At 41.8% G+C, this 22847-nt stretch overlaps 1 protein-coding gene across 5 annotated transcripts in view; it reads left to right on the top strand.

Annotated features, from left to right (window-relative positions):
• Window positions 1-22847, top strand: part of Inpp5a (inositol polyphosphate-5-phosphatase A) — a 251681-nt gene that overhangs the window by 156213 nt on the left and 72621 nt on the right. For all 5 annotated transcript variants that reach the window (XM_087185601.1, XM_087185599.1, XM_013069956.3 and 2 more), the window contains 2 exons: window positions 4341-4404; window positions 22208-22311. In XM_087185601.1, coding sequence (XP_087041727.1) covers window positions 4341-4404; window positions 22208-22311 — 168 coding nt within the window. The remainder of the gene's footprint in view (window positions 1-4340; window positions 4405-22207; window positions 22312-22847) is intronic.

Below are 22847 nucleotides of genomic sequence, written 5' to 3'. Positions count from 1 at the left end.
TGATGGCGGCTAGATCAAGGGAGTAGGCCCACACTGGACACATACTTGCTTTGTGACTGAGTAGCATTTGCAGTCTTATCCTTTTCCTCCCAGTTAGGAGCAGTAGTCTACCCTAGTTGGTCTGACTCTCTTGTTTTGCACGGTGGTATCAGATTCAACTCCTGAAACCAAACAGGGAATGAGGTGAGGTACTGGTCATTTATCACATTGCTAGACTCCAGCTAACATTGGAATGAATTTAAAAGTTCAAAAACACTTCAGGTGGACGACACCCACCCCATCATCAGCCCCTCCCACCAAGGGCCATCCAGGGAACTTCGGTGTTTCAGTGGCTGCCTCTAGGGGCATTAAGAACTCCTACCTATGGTAGAAGCACAGCAGTGAGAGCACTGATTTTTACTAGTGAATAATTAAAAAGCACTATTAACAGTCAGGCTTATAAATATGTAAAAAGTATTTTCATTGTTTTTAACAAAAGAGGCAAGATGTCAGTATTGCTAGAAAGTTCCCAGATACTGTTTACATGCACCATGGTCAAGAGCTGTCTGCAGACTCCAAAACACATCCAGGCAGATGCCCTTGTGTCCTGTGATGGACAGGTACCGTGACCATATTGATAGTGTGAGGTGAGCACTAGAAATTTGTGTTGAACTTTGACTTTTAAGTATTCATTGGAGGTGATTATGGTTTTTCTGACTCAATGAATTGTTTCTGTGTGCACGTTGGCAGTTTGTTTTCTATTTATTTATTGTAAGCTTCATAATATCATGTCAGCTTTCTCCTATGTGGTGGAGTGACGTTTAAAGGTCTCCAGAGGCCTTTATCACACTTTTCAGTTCCTTCTTCACCTGAGGCAGGTGGAGAGGCATCCTCTACAGGACTGCTGTGGGAAAGCAAATGTTTGGTTCATTTTGGGCAGTCCTACTATTTTCCCTCCTGTCTCCTGGGGGAAGCTCAATTACTCTGGACCAGTGAACTGTGATCCTTCTTAATGAGAGGTGGCCTCAACTCTATTTTTCCAAAGAAAGCAAGCCAAAAACTGACTGCTCTCACTGTCTGCCATGATGAAATGATGGTTAGGCAAGGATGTACCAGAATCGACAGGCATGCTGTCAGGATCCACAGTAAGCCTTCTTGGATTATGAATATGTACCTAATGGCACAAGAATACACTGTGTTCAGGTACATGCAGCTTTAGGACCCGCTGACGGTGTGCCATGACATGTGTCCTGGGGCCTGGGATGAGGAAGTTCCTGAGGTCAAAGACGGGTGTCACTGAGGTAAGACCTGGGGGTCCACTGTCAGGCCATGTAACATGCAACCTCTTCTATACTCTGGCTTTTGATTGACAACAAAGATACTGTGTGCTGAGTTCTGGACCCACCTGAACCCATCTCTGGAACAATGGAATCCCTTTCCCACAGGCAGCCTTTGTTGCATCTTTCTTGGGGCTGTGTTCACTCACCAGGTCCCCACATACAAGGTCCCATCATGGGTCTGTTGATTTGAGTTGCTTGCAATGGGTGGTGGTCAATATGCTGGGCTGGAGGCCCAGCTGAAGTTCTGTGGCTTTATCAGACACTCATGCACTCATGAGAGAGAGAGAGAGAGAGAGAGAGAGAGAGGAAGAGAGAGAGTGAGAGGGTGTGAGCGTAAGCCAGAACCCTTGCCAAGCTGTAAGAGATACTTAAGACACTTAGACCTCTGCTATTGCTGTCTCAGTTACCTGCTTCATTTCAGTTGGAGTTATACTTTGTATCCAGGATGCACAGACCCTGCTTCAGTGGCTGAATAGTGTCCTCATGTTTAATAATTGTTTTTAGAGTATGTCCTGTTCCATAGCAGGTCCCAGGTGCTTCATCCCTAGGGTTACACATTTTTTTTCTAATGAGGTGTTTCCTGATCTTAACCCAGTCCATCTTCCTGAGTCTCACAGATATGACCAGAAGTAAATAGGCATAGGAAAGTGTGCCTTGATGGTCTCTCTTGGCCCATGACCACAGTGCAGAGGAGCTTGGCTGCTGCTGTATGGGTAGGGAGACAGAGGCATAAGTGAGTGGCTTCAGTGGGAAGTCCTGGAATCTTCCTGAGACAAAGATGAACATGAGGAGCAGAGGACCATGTGGGAGGATGGACTTGCTGAATGTAGGTGGACAGGGAAAGAGTGGACGGCGTGCCATGGGACATACACTAGAGACTGGACACCAGGCTTGGCAATGTAGACGTGATCTGGGACTTGCCACGAAGAGTGATTTGGGGCTAAGTGGAGGCTATGAGATGGCATGATGAATAGTAAAATCCAGCTTTGCCTACATGGTTATATATTTATATTAAAATGTGGAATTATATGAGTGAATTATGGAAAGGTAAACCTCAGTCTCCCTGAATGATCAACTTCTCTGAATAGGGCATGGCTGGTTCATGTTGCTCTTGATGGTGACATTTGCTTCCGGTCCAGTTTAATCAGGCTGTGTTTGTCTGCATGGATCCAGGGAAGGAGATATGTAGACATGTGTCAGTCTTTGGACTCTGTGGACCCTTAGTGCAGTGAGGCAACCACATCACTGATGGTCTTTCACTCTTTGTTGGTGCTAGGATTATGAGTCTTGGAAACTTTTTCCATAATCATGTTGCTAGATTATGTTTTCAATAAAAATGCTTACAGAACTAAATACTGCAGCCAGTTCTGGTCCCTTGGATATGGGTTGAAGGTGGTATTTCATGGAGCCCTAGGATTAGAGAAAGCCCTAATCTGAGCCGTCCTCATGGCACAGTCACCTGGAGAATCCTTGAGTCATTGACCTGCTGGCTGCTCTTGGCTAGGCCCCAATATGGAGATAGTTGGCCTTTCCTGGGGCTTCCTGTGCTTTGGAGACAGTGCGGCAAGCTGAAGAGTTGACCAGAGGCCCAGGGGCTGCGAGACAGTGGCAGACCCTGAACTAGAAGTCACCACACTCCCACCTACGTCCCTATAACCTTCCCTCAGACAGTCTAGAACATTGGACTGGCCACTTCCTTTCCTGCAAGGCTGCCCCAGGCACTGAGTAGGTGTGTGTTAGCCAGCTCATGGCTCCAGAACTCCAGGGCACCAAAACCTTGTGTGTGCAGGGCCGGGTGGGGAGGGTGGCAGGGACAATGAAAGAAAGACATTTGGGACCATGAGGAAATTTATTGGGCCTTTGATGTCAGGTAGTATTTTGGTACCACTGTTGATTTCTGCAGTAAGATAGTGATTTTCTGTTTATGAAAGGAAGAGCTCTTGTTAGGAGACTCATACAGTGTGTTTAGGAGTGAAGCATCATACGGTTATGGTTCTGCCAGAAACAAAATGTGTGCATGCACCTGTACAGGATACACTGTATCTGAAGACTATTTCTCAAAATAAAAGCTGGGATTAGAACCAAGTCTTGCCCTCTGGCAAGGCTCTCTGTGACCTGGTTGTAGCTGCGTTCTCCCTCAGGGCTTCCCCATCCATGTGCCTATCTTCCTGGCCCAACCTTGTAAGGCCTTCTTATGTCTTCTGTCTAGGGGTGAATCCTATGAAAATAAGGGTTTTCTCTTAAGTTGGATTTATAAGGGCATAATATGCAGATGGTAAAATTTATCCTTTTAGGGTACAGTCCAGTGAGTTCTGACAAATGTGTAGTTTTTTTGGTTTTGTTTTTTTTAATTTAAATTTGTACAGTTTTAATTTATAACCACGACTGTAGAGATTCCCTGGGGCCCTTATTGGGGTTGCTAGATTTAGCAAAGCAAAACATAATGAATATACATGTAGAAATATGTATATGAACATATATATTTTACATGTGTGTGTATAAAAATGTCGTGTTAAATTTGAATTTCAGAACAGCAACAAGTAACTTCTAGTACAATATGCCCTGCTCTGCTAGGTCCCCCCTAACCTAATTGTGGCAGCCACAATTATTTGCTCAATTAATCCACACATGGGGAGGTTCAGCCGCTCCTGGTCACTGGGCTTCAGCTCACGTTTTGAAGGATGAGAAAGTGAGAGGGAAGTGGAACTGAACCGAAAATGGCCAGTGTACAGTGGGTTAGTGCTCAGATCTCATGCCACATACAGCTATGGAGCTGAGGGTCAGTGCTCTGGAAAGGCCTAGTCCAGCCAAGCCATAGGCCTGCCAGTTTAGTTCCACACCCAACCCTGGTTGTGGATGTTGGCAGGCTTTCTGTGGTCAACCTTTGTATCAGTGATTGTGATTAAGCCACAGCTGGTTAACTTGCACTAACCTAAGGAGATCCTTTAATTTGTTGCTCAGAAACTTGCTTAGGAGTCCTCCAGTATAAACCTCTGATCCTGTCTTTTTTTGCTCTTACAGGCACTAGGAAGCTTTTATTTTCTTCATGAGTCCTTAAAAAACATCTACCAGTTTGACTTTAAAGGTAAGATTCTATACTGTCTTCTGATATCTTGATCTTGGTTCCCCTCCCCTCCACGGTTAGCTTCTTTGGATCTCTTCCACCCTGTGTCTTTGTGAGAGTGCCTATGTGGTCTTTGTTTGGTGTCACTTTTTGCAGTCATTAACACAGGGGCTTCCTGTGAAAATCTGCCTCTCTACTTTCTCCGAAATGGGGATGCATGGTAACCTGGCCCACTCTGCCTGACCCATACCACATGCTAAGCCTCTGCACCTCTTTTGCTCTAGGATGCCCAGCCTTTGGCTTTCTTGCAGAAGTTCAGGGGAGAGGGGATAGTTTTGTATCTATATTACTACCAGTGGTGAAAAGATGAAACAGAATGAGAAGATAGCATATAAACACTCATCATTTAATTTCCAAAGTCCATTCCGGGGACTAGGTTGTTAAATGAATTGGTCTCTAAATGAAGAATTGTATGTACTAAGAACATTAAAATATTCAGAACAAAGAAATGGTCAAAGGAAACTCTAACTTGATGACTTTGCTTTTATTTGCATAACTCATATGCAGTACTGTAATATGTAACAACATAAAACTATAGTACTGTACTATACAGTACAATCAGGAAAAATTACAATGCTGTATAAACAAGGTGCATTGTACAAAAAAAGACCCTGAGACTCTATAAACAAATTGTACCGAATGGTCATAAGTCCAAACAGTTGTTAAACAGGTGGGTCATTAAATGGGAATATTTGTGTTTCAGAAACAAAAGTTGTTAAGAATACATTTTTGTGGCCATGAAAAATGCTGTTCCTCAGTTAAAGACCAGTGCTGTGGGTCTGCACTGTCTTCCCAGGGTGCTCCTGGTGAGACACTCTGTCCACTTGTTGACTCCATCCTTAGTCTTGATGAAATCTGTTACCCAGATGGGAAATGTTTCAGTGTGGACCCGCTGGTGTTCTGGGTATTTGTGTGTCTACTGTCCACTCTGTACCTTCTTTTACTTTGTATGTGAACCTTCCTGAGCTCCATGCAGGTCTGGAGCTAGCTCACATGAATTTGAAATGTCATTGAAGTTGTAATAACTATGGACAACAACTAATTAAGTCAGTTGGTTCAGATTCATTATTTTTTCTCACTTGGGAACCTCTTGAGCAGTCTTGTTTCCATTAGTTGAACAGTGATACCATTACCATCCTGATGATGGGCAGGGTCCTGGGAAGCAGAATAATTTTTCATTGCCTGTTGCCTTTGGGTTCCTTAGACACTTAAATACCAGCACTTGGCATTCCCACCAAGGAACTGGGCTAGAATGAGACAGCCAGGGTGCTCTCCTACATCTCTATAGACACCAGTCAGCATTTTGCTGTGCCTTTACCAGCAGATGTTTAGGCACAGTATGTTCCAGGTGAGGCTGGGAACAGAAGGAGGATTAGCCTCTTGGAAATTTGTATGATAAGTATAGAAGAGTTTTGAATCTATAGAACTTTTTTTTTAAAAGAAATCATTTACACACATACATATTTTACTACTAAATGAAAACAACCGTAAAATGCCTGGTTAACCCATAGTTTATTTAAAACTACAGGTTAGATATACACTTCACTCTAGCAAAACCATACTCAGGGGCCTCCTCATAGTCAGCAAGGAACAGAGACAGGGCAGTAATGGACAATGAATCTGGATGTGTGTTCTGTGAGCACACATAGTGGCCTGGCAGGTGTTGTAGCTGACCCTCTGTGCAGCTGTGTAGTCTTCTGAGTCTCAGGCTGGGGTGGCCCGCCCTGCCCTCTTCTTCATGCCAGTTGCTCTTCTGGCTTAAATTGAGTTACAGCAGAGCAACTGAGAATTTGTGAAAAGTTTGAATAAAGTTTTACAAATAGCAGCCTGAATTTAAAAAGTAAGAATATTATAGGAAATTTAAGGAGTACACAGAGGTACAGATAATAAGATGAAAAGACGGGCTGAGGATTTAGCTCAGTGGTTCCTCCACCTGCCTCACAAGTGGAAGGTCCCAAGTTTGATTCCCGGTACCAAAAAAACAAAAAAGATGAAAAGACTTCTAGTTTCTAGCTCAACATGTAGAGTTTGGAAGACATGGCTGCCATTCTCACAAGAAGAAAACTAAACATTCAAATAGACAACTCATCTCAGATCCACAGGGCAAACTGCTGCTCTGAACAGACTGATGGGCTAAGGCCACCACTTCCCAGGATCAGGAACTGGCCTGGATCTAGCAGCTGGTAAAATGTTTGACAGGAATTGACAAGTGCTGGAGACCGAGTGGACTAGTCTGGAAGAAAAAAGCTCTTGAGAACTACATAATTATAAGATTTACCACTAGGAGCCCCATCCCACAGTGAAGGCCAGGGCATTCCCTTCTTCCCAGGGCCTTCCCTCAAGGGAACTATGTCATGTGGCCCAACCTGCTGGGCTCTAATCAAAGCCCACCTATCCAGGAAAAGAAGATGCCCAATTCCAACATCTCTGGCCTTCCTGACTCACTAAGGTGTTGTGAAGTTTTTAAGAATATACCTTCTAGTTTACTACTGGTTCTTTCCTCAGCCATGTCCAGTCCACTGAGAAACCTATCCAAGACATTTTTCATTTTTGTTATAGCGCTTTTGTTTTCTAGGGGTTTTTTTTGTTTCTTTCTCAGAATTTGCACATCTCCACTCATATTACTATCCATTGTTGCAATTTATCCATTTTTTGCATTAGACCCCTTAACATATTACTCAGTTGTTTTATATTCCCAGCCTGATCATTCCAAGTGTGTACTATACCTGAGTCTAGGTTGGTTTGTCTCTTTACTTTGCATTTTTATCTTTTAGAATGCCTTGTAATTACATGTTCAAAGTACATTAATCATTAGGGGGAAGGAAAAAAAAACTAAGGTAGACACACCTTTAGTGTGAGGCTTCTTGTTCCTCCAGCTGGGGCCTGGGCAGTGTTTCCTGTCTGCTGTAGCTGAAGGTATCATACACCAGAATTTCCTCTGATATCCTTATTCTTATCCACTTAGTTGTTTGTGGATTTCCTTTGAGGCACCTTATTACACAGATTCTGACCTTTGCAGGTCTGTCAGTTGTGGTATCTTGTTATTACACTGGAAAGTGAAGAGAAATAAGAACTTTAAAAAAATGTCCAAGGGGGCTGGGGATTTAGCTCAGTGGTTCTGGCGCCTGCCTTGCAAGCGCAAGGACCTGAGTTCGATCCCTGGTACCAAAAAAAAAAAAAAGAATGTTGCATAAAAAACTGTCCAAGAACTGTGGAACAACCACACAAAGTGGAGCATACTTATTGTGAGATACCAGAAGGAGAAAACAGAAGAATAAATACTTGATGCAATGTTGGCTGAGAATGTTCCAAAATTAATAACAGACACCAACCCAGTCACCATATACTGAAAACTCCAAGATCATCAGTAACAAGCAGGTTAAATGCCAAAAAATATTCACCTTGGCACATTGTATTTCCTATTCAGATGCAGAAAATCAGAGACAGAGACAAAGTCCTAAAAGAAGCTGGAGACTAGGGATAAGAAGTGAGGAAACATCTTTCCTACAATGGAACAAGAGTAGAAATTGCAATGGGTTCTCAGAAATCTTGCAAGAAGAAATTGATGTGAAATATTTAAAAACTGTCAAACAAAACTTGAGGGAATTTGTCACCAGGAGACCTTTGTGTGCAGTGCTACAGGTTAGCTTTTAACAGAAGGAAATGACACAAGACAGAAATATTTTTAAAATTTCTTGAGATTTCTTTGACCTATGTGTTCTATAGATGTGTGTTTGAAGATTTGAAGTATTCCAAGTATTTGAAGAGTTCCCAGCTATTTTCCTATTATTGATTTCTATTGTGATCTGAAATCACATTTCATATGGTTTCTCTTCTTTAAATTTATCAGTGTAGGGCCGGGGATTTAGCTCAGTGGAGCCACTGCCTGCCTTGCAAGCTCAAGGTTCTGAGTTCCATCACCAGTACCTACTAAATAAATAAATAAATAAATAAATAAATTTGTCAATGTATGTTCTAAGGCTTACAGTGTGAGCCATCTTAGTGTATGTTTCACTTATCCATAGCTATAGTCACTCAATATAGGTTTCTGTTATTTAAACATTATCTGTTCAATCAATTAAGAATAAGAAATTATTTTACTTCACTTTCATTTATCCTCCCACATGCTAACTAAATGAAAATATAGCTTAATGAAATTCATGGACTATTAACAAAAGCAATATTTAGAGGAAAATTTGTAGTATCAACTGCAAATTTTATAAAGTAAGAAAGTTCTAAAATCAGTAGTTTAAGGTTGTACCTTAAGAAAGTAGAAGAAAATCAAATGCAAAGTAAGCAGAAGAAGAGAAATATTCTAAAAAAGAATATAAATCAACAAAATTGAAAACAGAAAATCATTAGAGAAAATTAGCAAAACCAAAGTTGCTTCTTTGAAAAGATCAATAAAATTGATCAACAGGGGAAAGGAAAGAAGGGAAAGGAAAAAATGATGAGAAATGGAAAAAAATGGAAATAAAGTCTTTGTAAATAGGGAAGGGTGGAGGGCGTGAAGGGAGGGCTAGGAATGGGGAAAAAATAAGAACCAAGATGCATTATATAAAGGTACAATTCCCAATGAGAAATGTAATTGTGTTGTATACCTACAATGTACCAATAAAAGAATTTAATACAAAAAAATAAAATAAAATTGATCAAGGAAAAAAAAGACAAATTATTAATACAAGAAATGAAAGGGACGATCACTACTGATTCCATGGACATTAAAAGTATAATAAAGGAATATATTTAAAAAGTCTGTCTATACCTATAAATTTAATAACCTAATGGACAATTTCTTGAAAGACACAATCCATGAAAATTCATACAAGGAGGCCTGGACAATACAAATAGGCCTATAGCAATTAATGAAATTGAATCAATAATTAATAATCTTCTGGAAAAAAAGCACCAGGCCTAGGTGGGTTTACTGGTAAATTCAAAGTTATATCTGTTCTCTATAAGTCTTCCCAGAAGATAAAAGCAGAGGGTCACTTTCTAACTCACCTGTAAGGCCAGTATGGCCCCAATACCAAAACCAGATAAAAACATTACAAAGAAGAAAAACTACAGATTAGTATTTCTCATGAACATAAAATGCAGAAGTTTTCAACAAAATATTAGCAAATTGAATCCAACACTGTATGAAAAAAATTACCTACTGTGACCAGCTTGGAATTATTCTAGATAAAATTGGATTTATTCTAAGCTTATTCAACATTTGAAAATCAACTAACCCAATCCATCACATCACAGACTGTCTTGATTTACTTTCTTAATGACTGAGACAAAATACCCAACACCCATAATTTAAAGGAGAAGAGGTTTATTCTGACTGACTTTTTCAGTCCATGGTTAGCTGGCTCCAAGGAAGAATCAGCATAGTAGAAGGCCTTGGAGGAGGAAAGTTGCTCATAACATGACAGCCAGGAAGTAGAGAGAGAGGAAAAAGAGGAACCAGGGACAAGAATTCACCTTTCCAGGTCTCACTTCCAGTGACTTACCTCCAACCAGGTCCTACCTCCTAAATGCACATTCAGTTACTTAAGTCGTTAGTGGATGAATCCTCTGATGAGTATGACACCCCCAATGATACAGTCACCATCCAAAAGTCCCCCTCTGAAGACATGACCCTTTTGGGGGACAGTTTTTTAAATCTAAATCATAATATTCTGTCCCTGGCCCCCAAACAATTTATGACCTTCTCTTTATGCAAAATGCATTTAGTTACATTTCTAGAGTTGCAAAAGTTTTAACAGTTCTAGCACTGCTGAAAAGTCCAAGTCTAAAGTTGCCTCTGAAACTCAAGGCAAGCTTTTGGTTGTGAGCCCTTATAAAAATAAAAAAAGAAAGTTAAATACTTTGAAAATATAATGGGACAGAGTAAACATTCCCGTTCCCCACATGGGAATGGGAATAGAGGATAGAAAGGAATTAGATCAAAGCAAGACTGAAACCCAGGAGGGTAACATTACATCCTATAGTTCAGTGCCTGGCACCCAGGGCAGGATGTGGTGAGATGTGAGCACTAATGGGCTTGGACAACCCCACCCTTATAGCATTGCTTGTTGAAGCCCTCATGTCCTCTTTCTGGGGGTGCCTTCACTCAATGCTTGTGGCTTCTGTCAACAAATGTTTCATGTTTCTGGCATCTTCCACATCCTTGTGTCTCCACTGCACTTTCAGCTTCACTCTCATAGCTTTATGTACTGCCCTCTGAGGGACACACTGCTTGGCCTCCCGGACTTTCTAAAATCTGGGTGGAAGTCTCCATGACCCATAACTTTTGCATTCTGCATGTCTTCAGCACATGCAGCCAAGGTCTACCGTCAGCTCTAGCAATAGTCAGGCCCCCTTGGACCATGACTACAGAGACCCCTGAGTGCCCAGATGGCTGAGCACTATGAAAGAATCTCAGGGAACCAATTCCCTAAGCACCTTTTCTCAAGCAAGGGGTCTAGAGTTTTCTTCTGAAATGAAGCTTTACAGCTTTGCACCCTTCAGCCAGTAGAGGATGGGGTTGTGCCAGTTTCTGAGATGCCCTCAAGCCATTTTCCTATTGTTTTGATGCAGACTATTTGGCTTCTTTTTAACACGTTCTCACTGGTTTGAACCATTGATGGTACATGCTTGACTGTCCTATCATGTGGCTTGAACCACTGGTTAGCTATTTAGCATCAGATGATGGAATTAAAATCAGAGCTGCCCGTCAGGGAGATATACAAATTATAGCCATGTTGTGAACATGTTAATGATAATCTTTTTAGCGGTCATGCTGTCCATGGCTCCAACTTTTCAGGCACTTCCTTTCTTATGAAACTGCAAACTTTCCACATTTGCTTTTTGCTCCTGATTTTCACTGTAGATCTGACTAAAAGAAGCCAGCAATAACCCACACCACAGCCTGGGCTGCTTTGAAATTCTCCCCACCAGAGTATTTTTCAGCCACCCTTAATCTCAGTTTCTCTCAAAGCCTCAAGACATGGGCAAAATAGAAACAGATTTTCTGCCAGAGTGTAATACACATGGTCACTAGTCCAACTGTCAATGGAATCTTTGTTCCCATCTGAAACCTCTGGAACTTGGCCTTTACTATCCCCATTTCTATTAGTGATGTTCTTTCTGAGCTCTGATCAGAATCATCCATCAAGCTTGGCTTATAGCCTTTTAGGGCTTCTGTAGCCTGCATCTCCAAGACTTTCTAAATTCTTCCCAAAAACCAGTTCCAAATACTTCTGAGCCACAAGGTCAGATATAGTCACAGAAACACTTGCACTTGGAGGAAGGAGCTTCTGGGCCGCCATACCACCGCTCCCAGTGCAGAGGAAGGGGCTTCCGGGCCACCATACCACCACTCCCAGCGCAGAGGAAGGGGCTTGCGGGCTGCCATACCACCACTCCGAGCGCATAGGAATGGGCTTCTGGGTTGCCATACCACTGCTCCCAGTGCAGAGGGTAGGGGATTCCGGGCCGCTGTACCACCGCTTCCAGTGCAGAGGTAGGGCCTTGCGGGCCACTCTACCACTGTTCCCAGCGCAGAGGTAGGGGCTTCCAGGCCACCATACCACTGCTCCCAGCGCATAGGAAGGGGCTCCTGGGCCACTGTACCACCACTCCCAACACACAGGAGGTGAGCCACACTGGTGGCAACAACAGCACACACACACACCCTGACCCCCCCCCCCGCCCCATCAAAACAGGAAGACACATAAACGAATCTCCAAACCAGACTTCCAGATCACCTACAGAAACTCCAAAGGGAAATGAGATGGAACACTCTGATATTCAACCACTTGGACCTCCTAAACTGGCAACAAAAGAGGATCTAGAAAAAATGAAATCAGAAATAATTTCTCAGATAACAGCAGAGATTGTGCTCATAGTGCAAGACATGATTAATAAATCTAGAGAGGAGCTGAGGAACTTGATGGAATCCCAAAATAGGGAACAAATGGAATCCATAAAACAGATGCAAACAGATTTCCAGGAGATTAAAAACTCCATTGAAAGTCTACCCAGCAGAATGAGCCAGTGTGAGGACAGAATTTCAGATAGAGAAGGTAATATTGCAATTAGTGACCAGGAAAAGAAAAATGGCTTTAAAATTGTAAGGGACCACGAGAAATCAATCCAGCAGCTGCTAGACAATGCAAAGAAGAATATCATAAGACTGATTGGAGTCAACAAAGAAGCAGGAGAGAGTGCAGATGACATAAGAAACCTGTTCACAGAAGTGATGGCAGAAAACTTCCCAAGCAGGGGAAAAGAACTTGACATACAGAAAAGTGAGGCACACAGGACTCCAACTAGCCGTGATCAAAAAAAATCTACAAATAGACATATAATAGTTAAGATTCCAGAAACCCAACAGAGGAATTAAGTTCTACAAGCAGTTAGAAAAAAGAAACAAAACACATACAAAGGAAAGCCCATCAAAATCACAACAGTCTTCTCAATGCAAACCCTCAAGTCAAGAAGAACTTGGAGTGTTGTATTCCAAGCCCTAAAGGAAAACAGCCTCCAACCCAGATTGATGTACCCTGCAAAACTATCTTTCAAAATTGATGGAGAAATAAGATACTTTCATGATAAAGAGCACCTTAGGAACTTCATGAATACCAAACCAACACACCAAAATCATTAGACAATATCCTAGGAAAAGACAATGAGGATCACAACCCTAGCAAGCACAGCAGAATGAATCCATTGGGCGCAACAAGAAATTAAATGTAAAGGGGGAGAATCCAACAAAAAGAAAATGTCATGACAATGATAAGTCAATACGTATCAGTTATAACCATCAATATTAATGGACTCAATTCACCAATCAAAAAAATTAGACTGGCAGAATGGGTCAAGAAGCAAGGTACAACAATATGCTGCATACAACAAACACACTTAACTCAAAAAGAAGCTCATAGACTGAAAGTTGAAGGGTGGAAAACAATACTCCATGCGACAGGAACCCGAAAGAAAGCAGGAGTTAGCTGTCTTCTTTACAGATCAAGTGGATTTCAAAGCAACACTGATTAAGAGAGACAAAGAAGGACACTACATCCTTGTAAGGGGAACAGTCCAACAGGAAGAAATGACAGTCATAAATATCTATGCACCAAACACTAGTGGACCCAACTATATAAAACAAATACTAACGGACATGAAAAGACATATATGCACAAAAACAGTAGTAGTGGGGGACCTCAATACCAAACTGTCACAAATAGATCAACTGCACAAAAAATAAGCAATGAAATACTAGAACTCAATCAAACTCTTGAAAAAATGAACATAACAGATGTTTACAGAGTGTCCCATCCCACAAAATCAGAATACACATTCTTTTTAGCTGCACACAGGTCATTCTCCAAAATAGACCACATACTCACTCATTGAACATGTTTGAGTAAGTACAAAGGAATTGAAATTATCCCCTATATATTATCAGACCATAGTGTGATGAAATTGGAGATCAATAGCAAAAGAAACCACAAAAATTTCATAAACACATGGAAATTGAACAACACGCTTCTGAATAACAAATGGGTCACAGAGGAAATTAAAGAAGAAATCAGGCAGTTCCTTCAATTAAATGCCAATGACAGTACAACATATCTGAATCTATGGAACACTATGAAAGCAGTCTTACGAGGGAAATTCACAGCAGTGAATACTTATAAAAACAGAGTGAGCCCAATTAAACAACCTGATGCTGAACCTCAAGCTTCTAGAAAAAGAGCAGGACAAACCCAAAGCTCATACAAGGTAGGAAATTATAAAGATCAGAGCAGAAATCAATTCGATGGAGACGAAGAAAACGATACAAAAAATTAAGCCAAGAATTGGTTCTTCGAAAGAATAAAGAAAATTGACAAACCCTTAGTCAACCTTATCAGAAAAAGGAAAGAAAAGGCCCCAAACCATGCAATTAGGAATGAAAAGGGTGAAATTACAACAGACCCAGTAGAAATCCAGAGGATCATCAATACCTACTTCAAGAATCTATACACCAATAAGATGGACAACACAGATGAAATGAACAGATTCCTACATATGTATGAATTACCAAAGTTGAATGAAGAAGACCTAGAAATTCTAAACAACCCAATATCATCGATGAAATTGAAAACATAATTAAAAACTTAGCAAGTAAGAAAATCCCAGGTCCTGATGGCTTCCCTGCTAAACTCTAGAGACATTTAGAGAGGAACTACTGCCACTACTGTTAAACTCTTCAATGAAATTGAAAAGGAAGCAATACTCCTGAATTCATTCCTGGAAGCAAGCATCACCTTGATCCCCAAAGTAGAGAAACCGAAAAAAGAGAACTATAGGCCAATCTCACTAATGAACATAGATGCAAAAATCTTTAATAAGATAGTAGCAAATAGAATGTCGAAGATCATCAAGGAGATCATATACCCTGACCAAGTGGGATTCACCCCAGGGATGCAAGGATGGTTCAACATACGCAAATCAATCAATGTAATACACTATATCAATACAGCCAAGGACAAAAACCATATGATCATCTCAATCGATGTAGAAAAAGCATTTGACAAAATCCATCATGCATTTATGATAAAAACCCTACAAAAACTTGGAATAGATGGTCTCTACCTCAATCTGATAAAAGCCATTTATGAAAAACCAATAGCCAATATCATACTAAGTGGTCAAAAACTGAAATCCTTCACACTAAAATCAGGAAGAAGTCAAGGATGTCCACTATCACCACTCCTTTTCGATGTAGTTTTGGAAACATTAGCCATGACAATTAGACAAGAGAAAGAAATGAAAGGAATGAAGATAGGAAATGAAGAAGTCAAATTGTCATTATTTGCAAATGACATGATACTCTATGTAGAAGACCCCAAGAACTCCACCAAAAGTCTTCTAGACTTAATAACCAAATTCAGTCAAGTAGCTGGTTACAAGGTCAACACACAAAAATCAATAGCTTTCCTCTATGTGAACAACAGACTGAGACAGAAGTAGGGCGAACAATTCCTTTCACAATAGCATCCAAAAAACTGAAATACCTAGGAATCACTCTAACAAAAGAAATCAAAGACCTCTTCTTTGAAAACTCTAGCACTCTGAAAAAAGAGATTGAAGATGATATCAGAAAATGGAAAGACATCCCCTGCTCCTGGGTAGGAAGGATCAACATAGTGAAAATGACCATACTTCCAAAACTGCTATGTAGATTCAATGCAATCCCAATTGAAATCCCAGCAGCATATTTCACAGACCTTGAGAAAACAATCCCAAAATTCATTTAGAACAAGAATAGACCCAGAATAGCAAAAGCAATTCTAGATAACAGAGACATGGTGGGGGTATCACAACCCCCAACCTGAAACTATACAACAAAGCTGCTGTGATTAAAAACAGCATGGTACTGGCAAAGAAACAGACCTGAAGACTGGTGGAATGGAGTAGAAGATGCAGAAACAACTCTAGACACACTCGGCCACCTCATCTTTGACAAAGGAGCCAGACACTCTCACTGGAGGAAAGATAGCCTCTTTAATAAATGGTGCTGGAAAAATTGGGTCTCAGCTTGCCAAAGACTAAAACTAAAACTGTATCTCTCACCATGCACTAAAGTAAAATCGAAATGCCTTAAAGATCTAAATATTAAAACAGAAACACTGAACTGGCTGGAACAGAGGTTAGGTAGAACTCTTGAAGACATCGGTGTAGGAAAAGATTTTATGAACAAAACCTCAGTTGTCCGTGAACTAGCACAAACAATCAACAAGTGGGATCTCTTCTTATTAAAAAGCTTCTGCACAGCAAGAGAAACCACTAGCATTGTGAAGAGACAACCCACAATGTGGGAAAAAATTTTCACCAGCGGTCCCTCAGGCAAAGGTCTACTATCTCAAATCTATAAAGAATTTTAAAAAATCAGACCTCCCAAATTTAAAGACCCAATCCAAAAATGGGCATCTGAAATGAACAGACATTTCTCACACAAAGAAGTAAAAATGGCAAATAAACATATGAAAAAATGTTCAACATCACTGGTCATTCAAGAGATGGAAATGAAAACAACGCTGAGATTCCACCTCACCCCAGAAAAAATGGCTGCTGTTAAGAAAACCAGTAACAAATGTTGGCAGGGCTGTGGGGAAAGAGGAACCCTGCTCCACTGCTGGTGGGAGTGTAGACTGGTGCAAGCACTGTGGAAATCAGTATGGAGATACCTCAAAGAACGAGGACTGGAAGTCCCATTTGACCCAGCTATTCCCCTGCTGGGGATCTTCCCCAAAGAATTAAAAGAATTATACCACAGTGATATATGTGCCCCCATGTTCCTAGCAGCCCAATTTGTAATAGCTAAAACTTGGAAGCAGCCCAATTGCCCATCAGCTAGAGACTGAATAAAGAAAATGTGATTTTTTAAATAAAATGGAGTACTACTCAGCCATAAAAAATGAGAAATTAGAGACATTTATAGCTAAATGGATGCACATTGAGTCACGACCTCCAAGTTGATACTCTTAAGTGAAATAAATAGGACACACGTGTAAATACCGAATAGTTTCTCTAGTGTGAGAACCTGAAAGTGTATATAAGGACTAAAAAGTATAATAGATAATGTGAAATAGGAAGAAAAGGGGCGAAGGGGAAGGGGAAGTGGGAGGGGTAGGGGAAAGGAAAGAAGGGAATGTTTAATATGAGAAAATGAAAAATGGAAACAAAGTCTTTGTAACTAGGGAAGGATGGAGGGGTTGAAAGGAGGGCAGGGGAAGGGGGGAAAAATAAGAACCAAGAGAGACTATGTAAAGGTGCAAATTTCCAATGATGAATGTCATTTTATTGTATACCTAAAATGTACCAATAAAATAATATTAAAAAAAAGAAACACTTGCACTCATGGGTATCAAAATCTGTCTTACTTTTTTGTCACTGGGACAGAGTACCCAACACACAACTTAAAGGAGGAGAGGTTTATTGTGCCTCACATTTTCAGTGGGTTCATTCCATGGTAAGCTGATACCAAGGCAGAAACAGCATGGGAGAAAGGGATGGTGGATAAAATGCTGCTGAAATCATGACAACCAGAAAACATAGAGAATGGAGGAGCCAGCAACAAGAGTAAACTTTTCCTGTCATGACCGCAGTTACCCACATCCAACTAGGGCTCACTTCCCAACAGCACATTCACCTACTGAACTCAGTATGCATCTACTGATTAAGAGTCCCCATGAGCCAGTTGCCCTCCAAGCACCTGAGGTTGTGGGGCAAGGGGGGATTTTTAATCTAAACTACAGCACAGGCTAAAGAAGAAAATCTTGTGATGTCAATAGATGAGAAAACAAATTGTACAGAATTCAATACCCGTTCATACTAAAAACTCTCAACATAGTATAAGTAGAGGGGAAATCTCTTAACTTGGTTCTTAAAATTTTAAAACCTATAGATAACATCAAAATTAATAAGAAATTAGAAAATGAGAAATTTGGGAAAAAATCAGGACACGCAAGGATGTTTTCTCCCAACCGCTTCCACTATTGATGGAAATCTTAGCCAATGCATGAAGACTAAAGGAAATAAAGGGCATTTTTTCAGGATGGAGTAGGGGATAGTACTGTCTTTCTTCTCAGATGAAATGATTATCTATTTAGGAAAATTCCCAGTTGTGGGAATAAAGAATTACAGGATACACAGTTAATATACAGAAATTAATTGCTTTCTTATATAAATACAAATAATGGGCGAAATTTGAAATGAAAAACAATTTTTATATAAGCACACATAAAAAGGCTGTACTTAGGAATATGTGTTAATAAAATATGATTTGAAAATAATATTTCTGAGGAAAATGACAAAACTTATGAAAGAAATCAAAGATCTAGATAAATGGAGAGATAGTCCATCTTTGTGGATAATACTATGGTCAGAATGTTTGTCTCCTTCCAAAATTTATATGTTGAAATTCTAACTGACAAGGTGATAGTATCAGGAAGCAAGGCCCTTGGGAGATGACTAGGTTGTGAGGGACCAGCCCTTGTGAATGGGATTAATGTCCTTGTAAAAGACCCAAGGGAGCCTACTTGCTCTATTCAGCATGTGAGAACATGGAAGCCACCAATTGTGAGGAATGGGCCCTCACCAGACTGAATCTACTAGCATCTTGATCTTAGATTTATAGAGAGTAAACTCAGAAAATTAGGAAGAAAATATTGTCAAGTCACTGTCTCAGTTCTTCCTGATTTGACCTGTAGTTGAAACATAATCCCTATCAAAATGCCTGATTAGAAGGGTTACATGGGAAGAGGAATCCCCACAGTTGCCAACACAAAAAATGTTGAAGAGCAAAGTCAGAGGGTAGACACCACTGGCTTCCAGGCATCCTCTGCAGTGTCCTAGGTGAGTGGTGAGCAGAGCACACATCATTATAGTAGAGTGTTGTCAGCAACCCAAAAACTCAGCCAGGTGAAAGAAAATAGTTTGAAAAGGCTGTATGCTGCAGGAGTCCATTCTGGAAAAGATAAATCTGTGGAAATAGTGAAAGATCAGTGGCTGCCAAGGCCTGGGTGAGGATGGAGAGGGTGGATCTGTGCATTATAGAGGTTTTTTAAAGCAGAGAAACTTCTATGTGATTCTATAACAGTGGAAAGATGACTTTCATGCATGTGTCAGAATGCATCTAATGTACAGCAGGAAGAGAAAAGCCTGAAGTAAATGGGGAAGTTCTTTTGGTAATTATATATCAATACTGGTTTTGTTAGTTTAACTTTCTTTTTTTTTTTTTTTTTTTTTTTCTGGTACCGGGGATTGAACTTGGGACCTTGCGCTTGCGAGGCAGGCATCTGAACCACTGAGCTAAATCCCCAGCCTAGTTTAACTTTCTTAATTCAGGATCCAAGTAGTAGGCAAGCTGAGTGTGGGTAGACCAGGGACACATGGGAACGCTCCATTTGCTGCTGTATCTTCTGTAAACTTAAGACTGTTCTAAAAAGACTATTTTTAAAAATGAAAGCCTACTTCCCCACTCCTACCTCTTCTTAGACCTTAGAGGGAAACAACATTCACTTGGGTTTCTTATCAAGCATAGTGCTTTCCTGCAGCCATTAGTACCTCCCCACCTTTATTTACATGAAACACTATGGACCCTGCAGCCCACACACTGCTTTCCTGTGATTTTGTGCTGTGACTCTTTCTGCACCTGTGTGTGTGTGTGGTGTCTGTCCTGTGAAGGGCACCTTTAGGTGAGTGACTAGGCCTCTAGGAGGGGTGTTGTGGAACTTGGAGCTTTGCTATGAGGAGCCCTATACTGAACACACTTGAGAGTGGACAGTTTTCTTCCATTCCAGGAACAGGTGAAACTCAGCCCATGACTGATACTGACCAGGCCTTTAGGAGGCAGTATGGTCATTCCCACAGCTGTAGATCAATGACTGGATTTCCAGGGAGTGGCCATGTGTTTCTGCTCATTGATCCAGCAGTCATGGCTCTTGTCCTTCACTCAGCTCTGTCCTGTCTGAGCTGGACCTGCCCAGCATCATTGCTGTGGGGATGTATATAGTGACCAGACATAATCACTGGACATTAGACTGTCTGAGGGAGGGACATCATGGGAGCAGAAGCCCCTGTCAGAGATTAGAGGCTTGTAGAGATGCCTTCTGGAGTCCCAGGGAGGGCAGCCATGCCTCAGGCTTGAGACAGGCTTTTTAATGGCCTGCTCAGGGCCCTAGGGGTCCCCTTTCCTTCTTGCTATTGGTACTCTGTTCTCCCAGATAACTACCCTAAGATAATGGACTCCACTGTCTCCATGCTGTTGTGCTTCCTCTGTCTGAACCATCATCCTCCCTGCTCCTCACTGCCTATTCTAGCTATTCCATCAAGACCTGGCCACACTCAGGTAATAGTATTTGCATGCATAGGGCTCTGCAAGGGCTCTCCCAGGATGGTACAGCCCCCAAGCCTGTGCATCAGGAAATCTACACCAGGTCCCATGTCCATATCTTTGCCCTATGTTCAGATCTCTTTGTCATGTCCTAATGTCTGGCCTAGGATCCATGATGCTCAGTGACGCCCCATAAGGGTGAGCCTATAGCTAGAAAGGGTGTATGAGCCGGGCCTCTGCCAGGGCCTGGATGTCCAGGAGGAAGCTTAAGAAGGCTATGGTTGGATATGGGACAGGTTGGGGTACCAAGCAGCAGGCTGGCTCTGCACTGTGGAGTGGTTTGTGCCGGGTTTTTCCTTATATCCCAAATCTGTCTTGATTCATAAGAGGACAGCTGTACGGCTGTGCTGACCCTTCTCAAATGTGGCTGTCACTTGGACCACCATAGTCCAACTCTGCCAAAGCACCATATGTGCTAAACACTGTTCCTCTACAGGATGGATGACCATTTTCACTGAGTACAGTTGGGGTTAAGTGCACCTCTGTTCTGCTTATTGGCTTAGATGATACTTAAACCTGTGTAACCCTGTTTTCATCTGCTTGGAGCTATCTTCACTTTCTCTGAGTGGGGAAACACTAGAGAAGATGGTGGTGTTGGCTTCAGAACTAAGCGTGCCTGAGGCCTCTAAGGGTCATTTCCATGTCTGGGGAATGTGATGAGAGGCAGTGTGGTTAGTACACAGCACTGCATCTGGAGAATGGGCTCTGATTCTTGTTCTTTTCCATGTTCCATACACAATGAAATGGCATCACAGCCTCCTTAGAGCTGTGTATATGGGCTCAACCATACCTCCTCAGAACTGGCATTTTGATTCTGCCTGGGGTTCACCATGTACCCTGATGTGAGGAGAGCCCAGCCCTGGCACATAACACTGCATCCCTCAGTTTGTTTCAGATGTCCTATCCATGTCTGTAGAGTGGACCGTGCTCTAGAAACTGAATGTCCCAGCTGCTTATGGTATGAAAGGACTTTTCCCATGAAATTCTGGAAGCGTAGCTTGCCACTCATTTCAAAGCTGTTCTTCCAAGAATCTGCCCAACACCCCAGGAACTTTAGCTCAAAGCAATCCCTCTTGGTCCAGAAGAATTTGGCCTCTGAGGCCGGCAGCTGAAGGACCAAGTCAGGGCCTTGCTCCCAGGCCCCTGCTCCTGGATGGCCTTAGAGGCTGTTTTGTCTGTGTTCCTCACAGCATCTTGCAGAGGCCAGCAGCTATCAGCCCCCACCTGTCAAGGCTTTGAGGAATGGGTTCACACACTCATTATCACATACCAGTGAGGGCATGGGGATGCCAGTTCATAGAAGGAAAGGGTCCTACAGACTTGTCAGCCTAGGGAGGCCTGTGGGAGGCATATCTCCTGGTTGCCCTAGGGAAGTCTGGGTGGCAGCTGGCAGAGGTCTGGAAAATGCCCATCCTGTATCCCTCCCTCCATCTCACATAAAAACTCTTCCCTGGAATATGAGTGATGTGGGCCATGTGCGAGGAGGAAATCGATGTTATTAAATAAATTCATGTGAGGGTCTCACTGAATACTAATTCCATAGCCCTCTTCAATATATTCAGTGCTTTAAAAGAGGGTGCCAATTAGCTCCTGTAAATCTGCTGGCTGGGAGCTCTTAGGGGATAATGAAGTGGAGTGTCAGATTCCAGGTCGTGGAATGGGAATTTATGAGTTGCAGGGATCCCTGGAGCAGCTGCTCAGGGGTAGACCCTTGTCTGCTTCTCTGATCAGGGCTTCCTGGCTCCCTGAAACTACTTGGGTGGGCATAAACCCCTGGTAGCACATGGCTTCTTGGATAGTGTGTAACGTCGAAGATATTCAAGTCATCTTTTTGATCTTTTCCAGCAAAGAAGTATAAAAAAGTCACTGGCAAAGAGATCTATTCAGATACTTTAGAGAGCACACCAATGCTGGAGAAGGAGAAGTTCCCACAGGACTACTTCCCTGAGGTATGTAAACAGAGTTGTCTTTTGGGCTCTCATCAGCACATGTGCTTTCCAGAGTAAGCAAGTCAGAAGTGAAATTTAGCTCCAAACTGCCATGCTTCACTGTAGGGGAGGCAGGGTGATAGCCTGGCATTGACATTCCATTATTGTGTCTTTCCAGGAGGTTTTAAACCAGTGTGGGTTGATTTGGGCTGTCCTAGATAAGGAAGGAGGGAGTCTAAGCTGTTCATTTTTAGCCTGTAAATTCTGTATTTGTCATTTCCAGGCAAAAGCACCTTCCCCAAAAGATGCAGTAAAGTATCACCTAGCTTGCTTGGTGAGCATGAGTTCCTACTGGTATGAGGGGTCAGTCTGGCTTTCAGGAACAACCAGTTCAGTGGCTGTAAGTCATTGTGTGGTATGGTATGTTGGGACTATAAGGCATTGTACATCCATCATTTTCCCCAACTGTCACAAGATAGGGGGTAGATTCCCATTCACAGATGAGGCCTTGGGGTGGCACTAGTAGGTGAGGAAATAACAGTCCTTGTGAAGCAGGT

Source organism: Heterocephalus glaber, unplaced genomic scaffold (assembly GCF_053883595.1).
Source record: "Heterocephalus glaber isolate CG9 unplaced genomic scaffold, H.glaber_assembly_v1.0 deba00001497, whole genome shotgun sequence".
Taxonomy (NCBI): domain Eukaryota; kingdom Metazoa; phylum Chordata; class Mammalia; order Rodentia; family Bathyergidae; genus Heterocephalus; species Heterocephalus glaber.
This window is presented reverse-complemented; position numbering and strand designations above follow the sequence as displayed.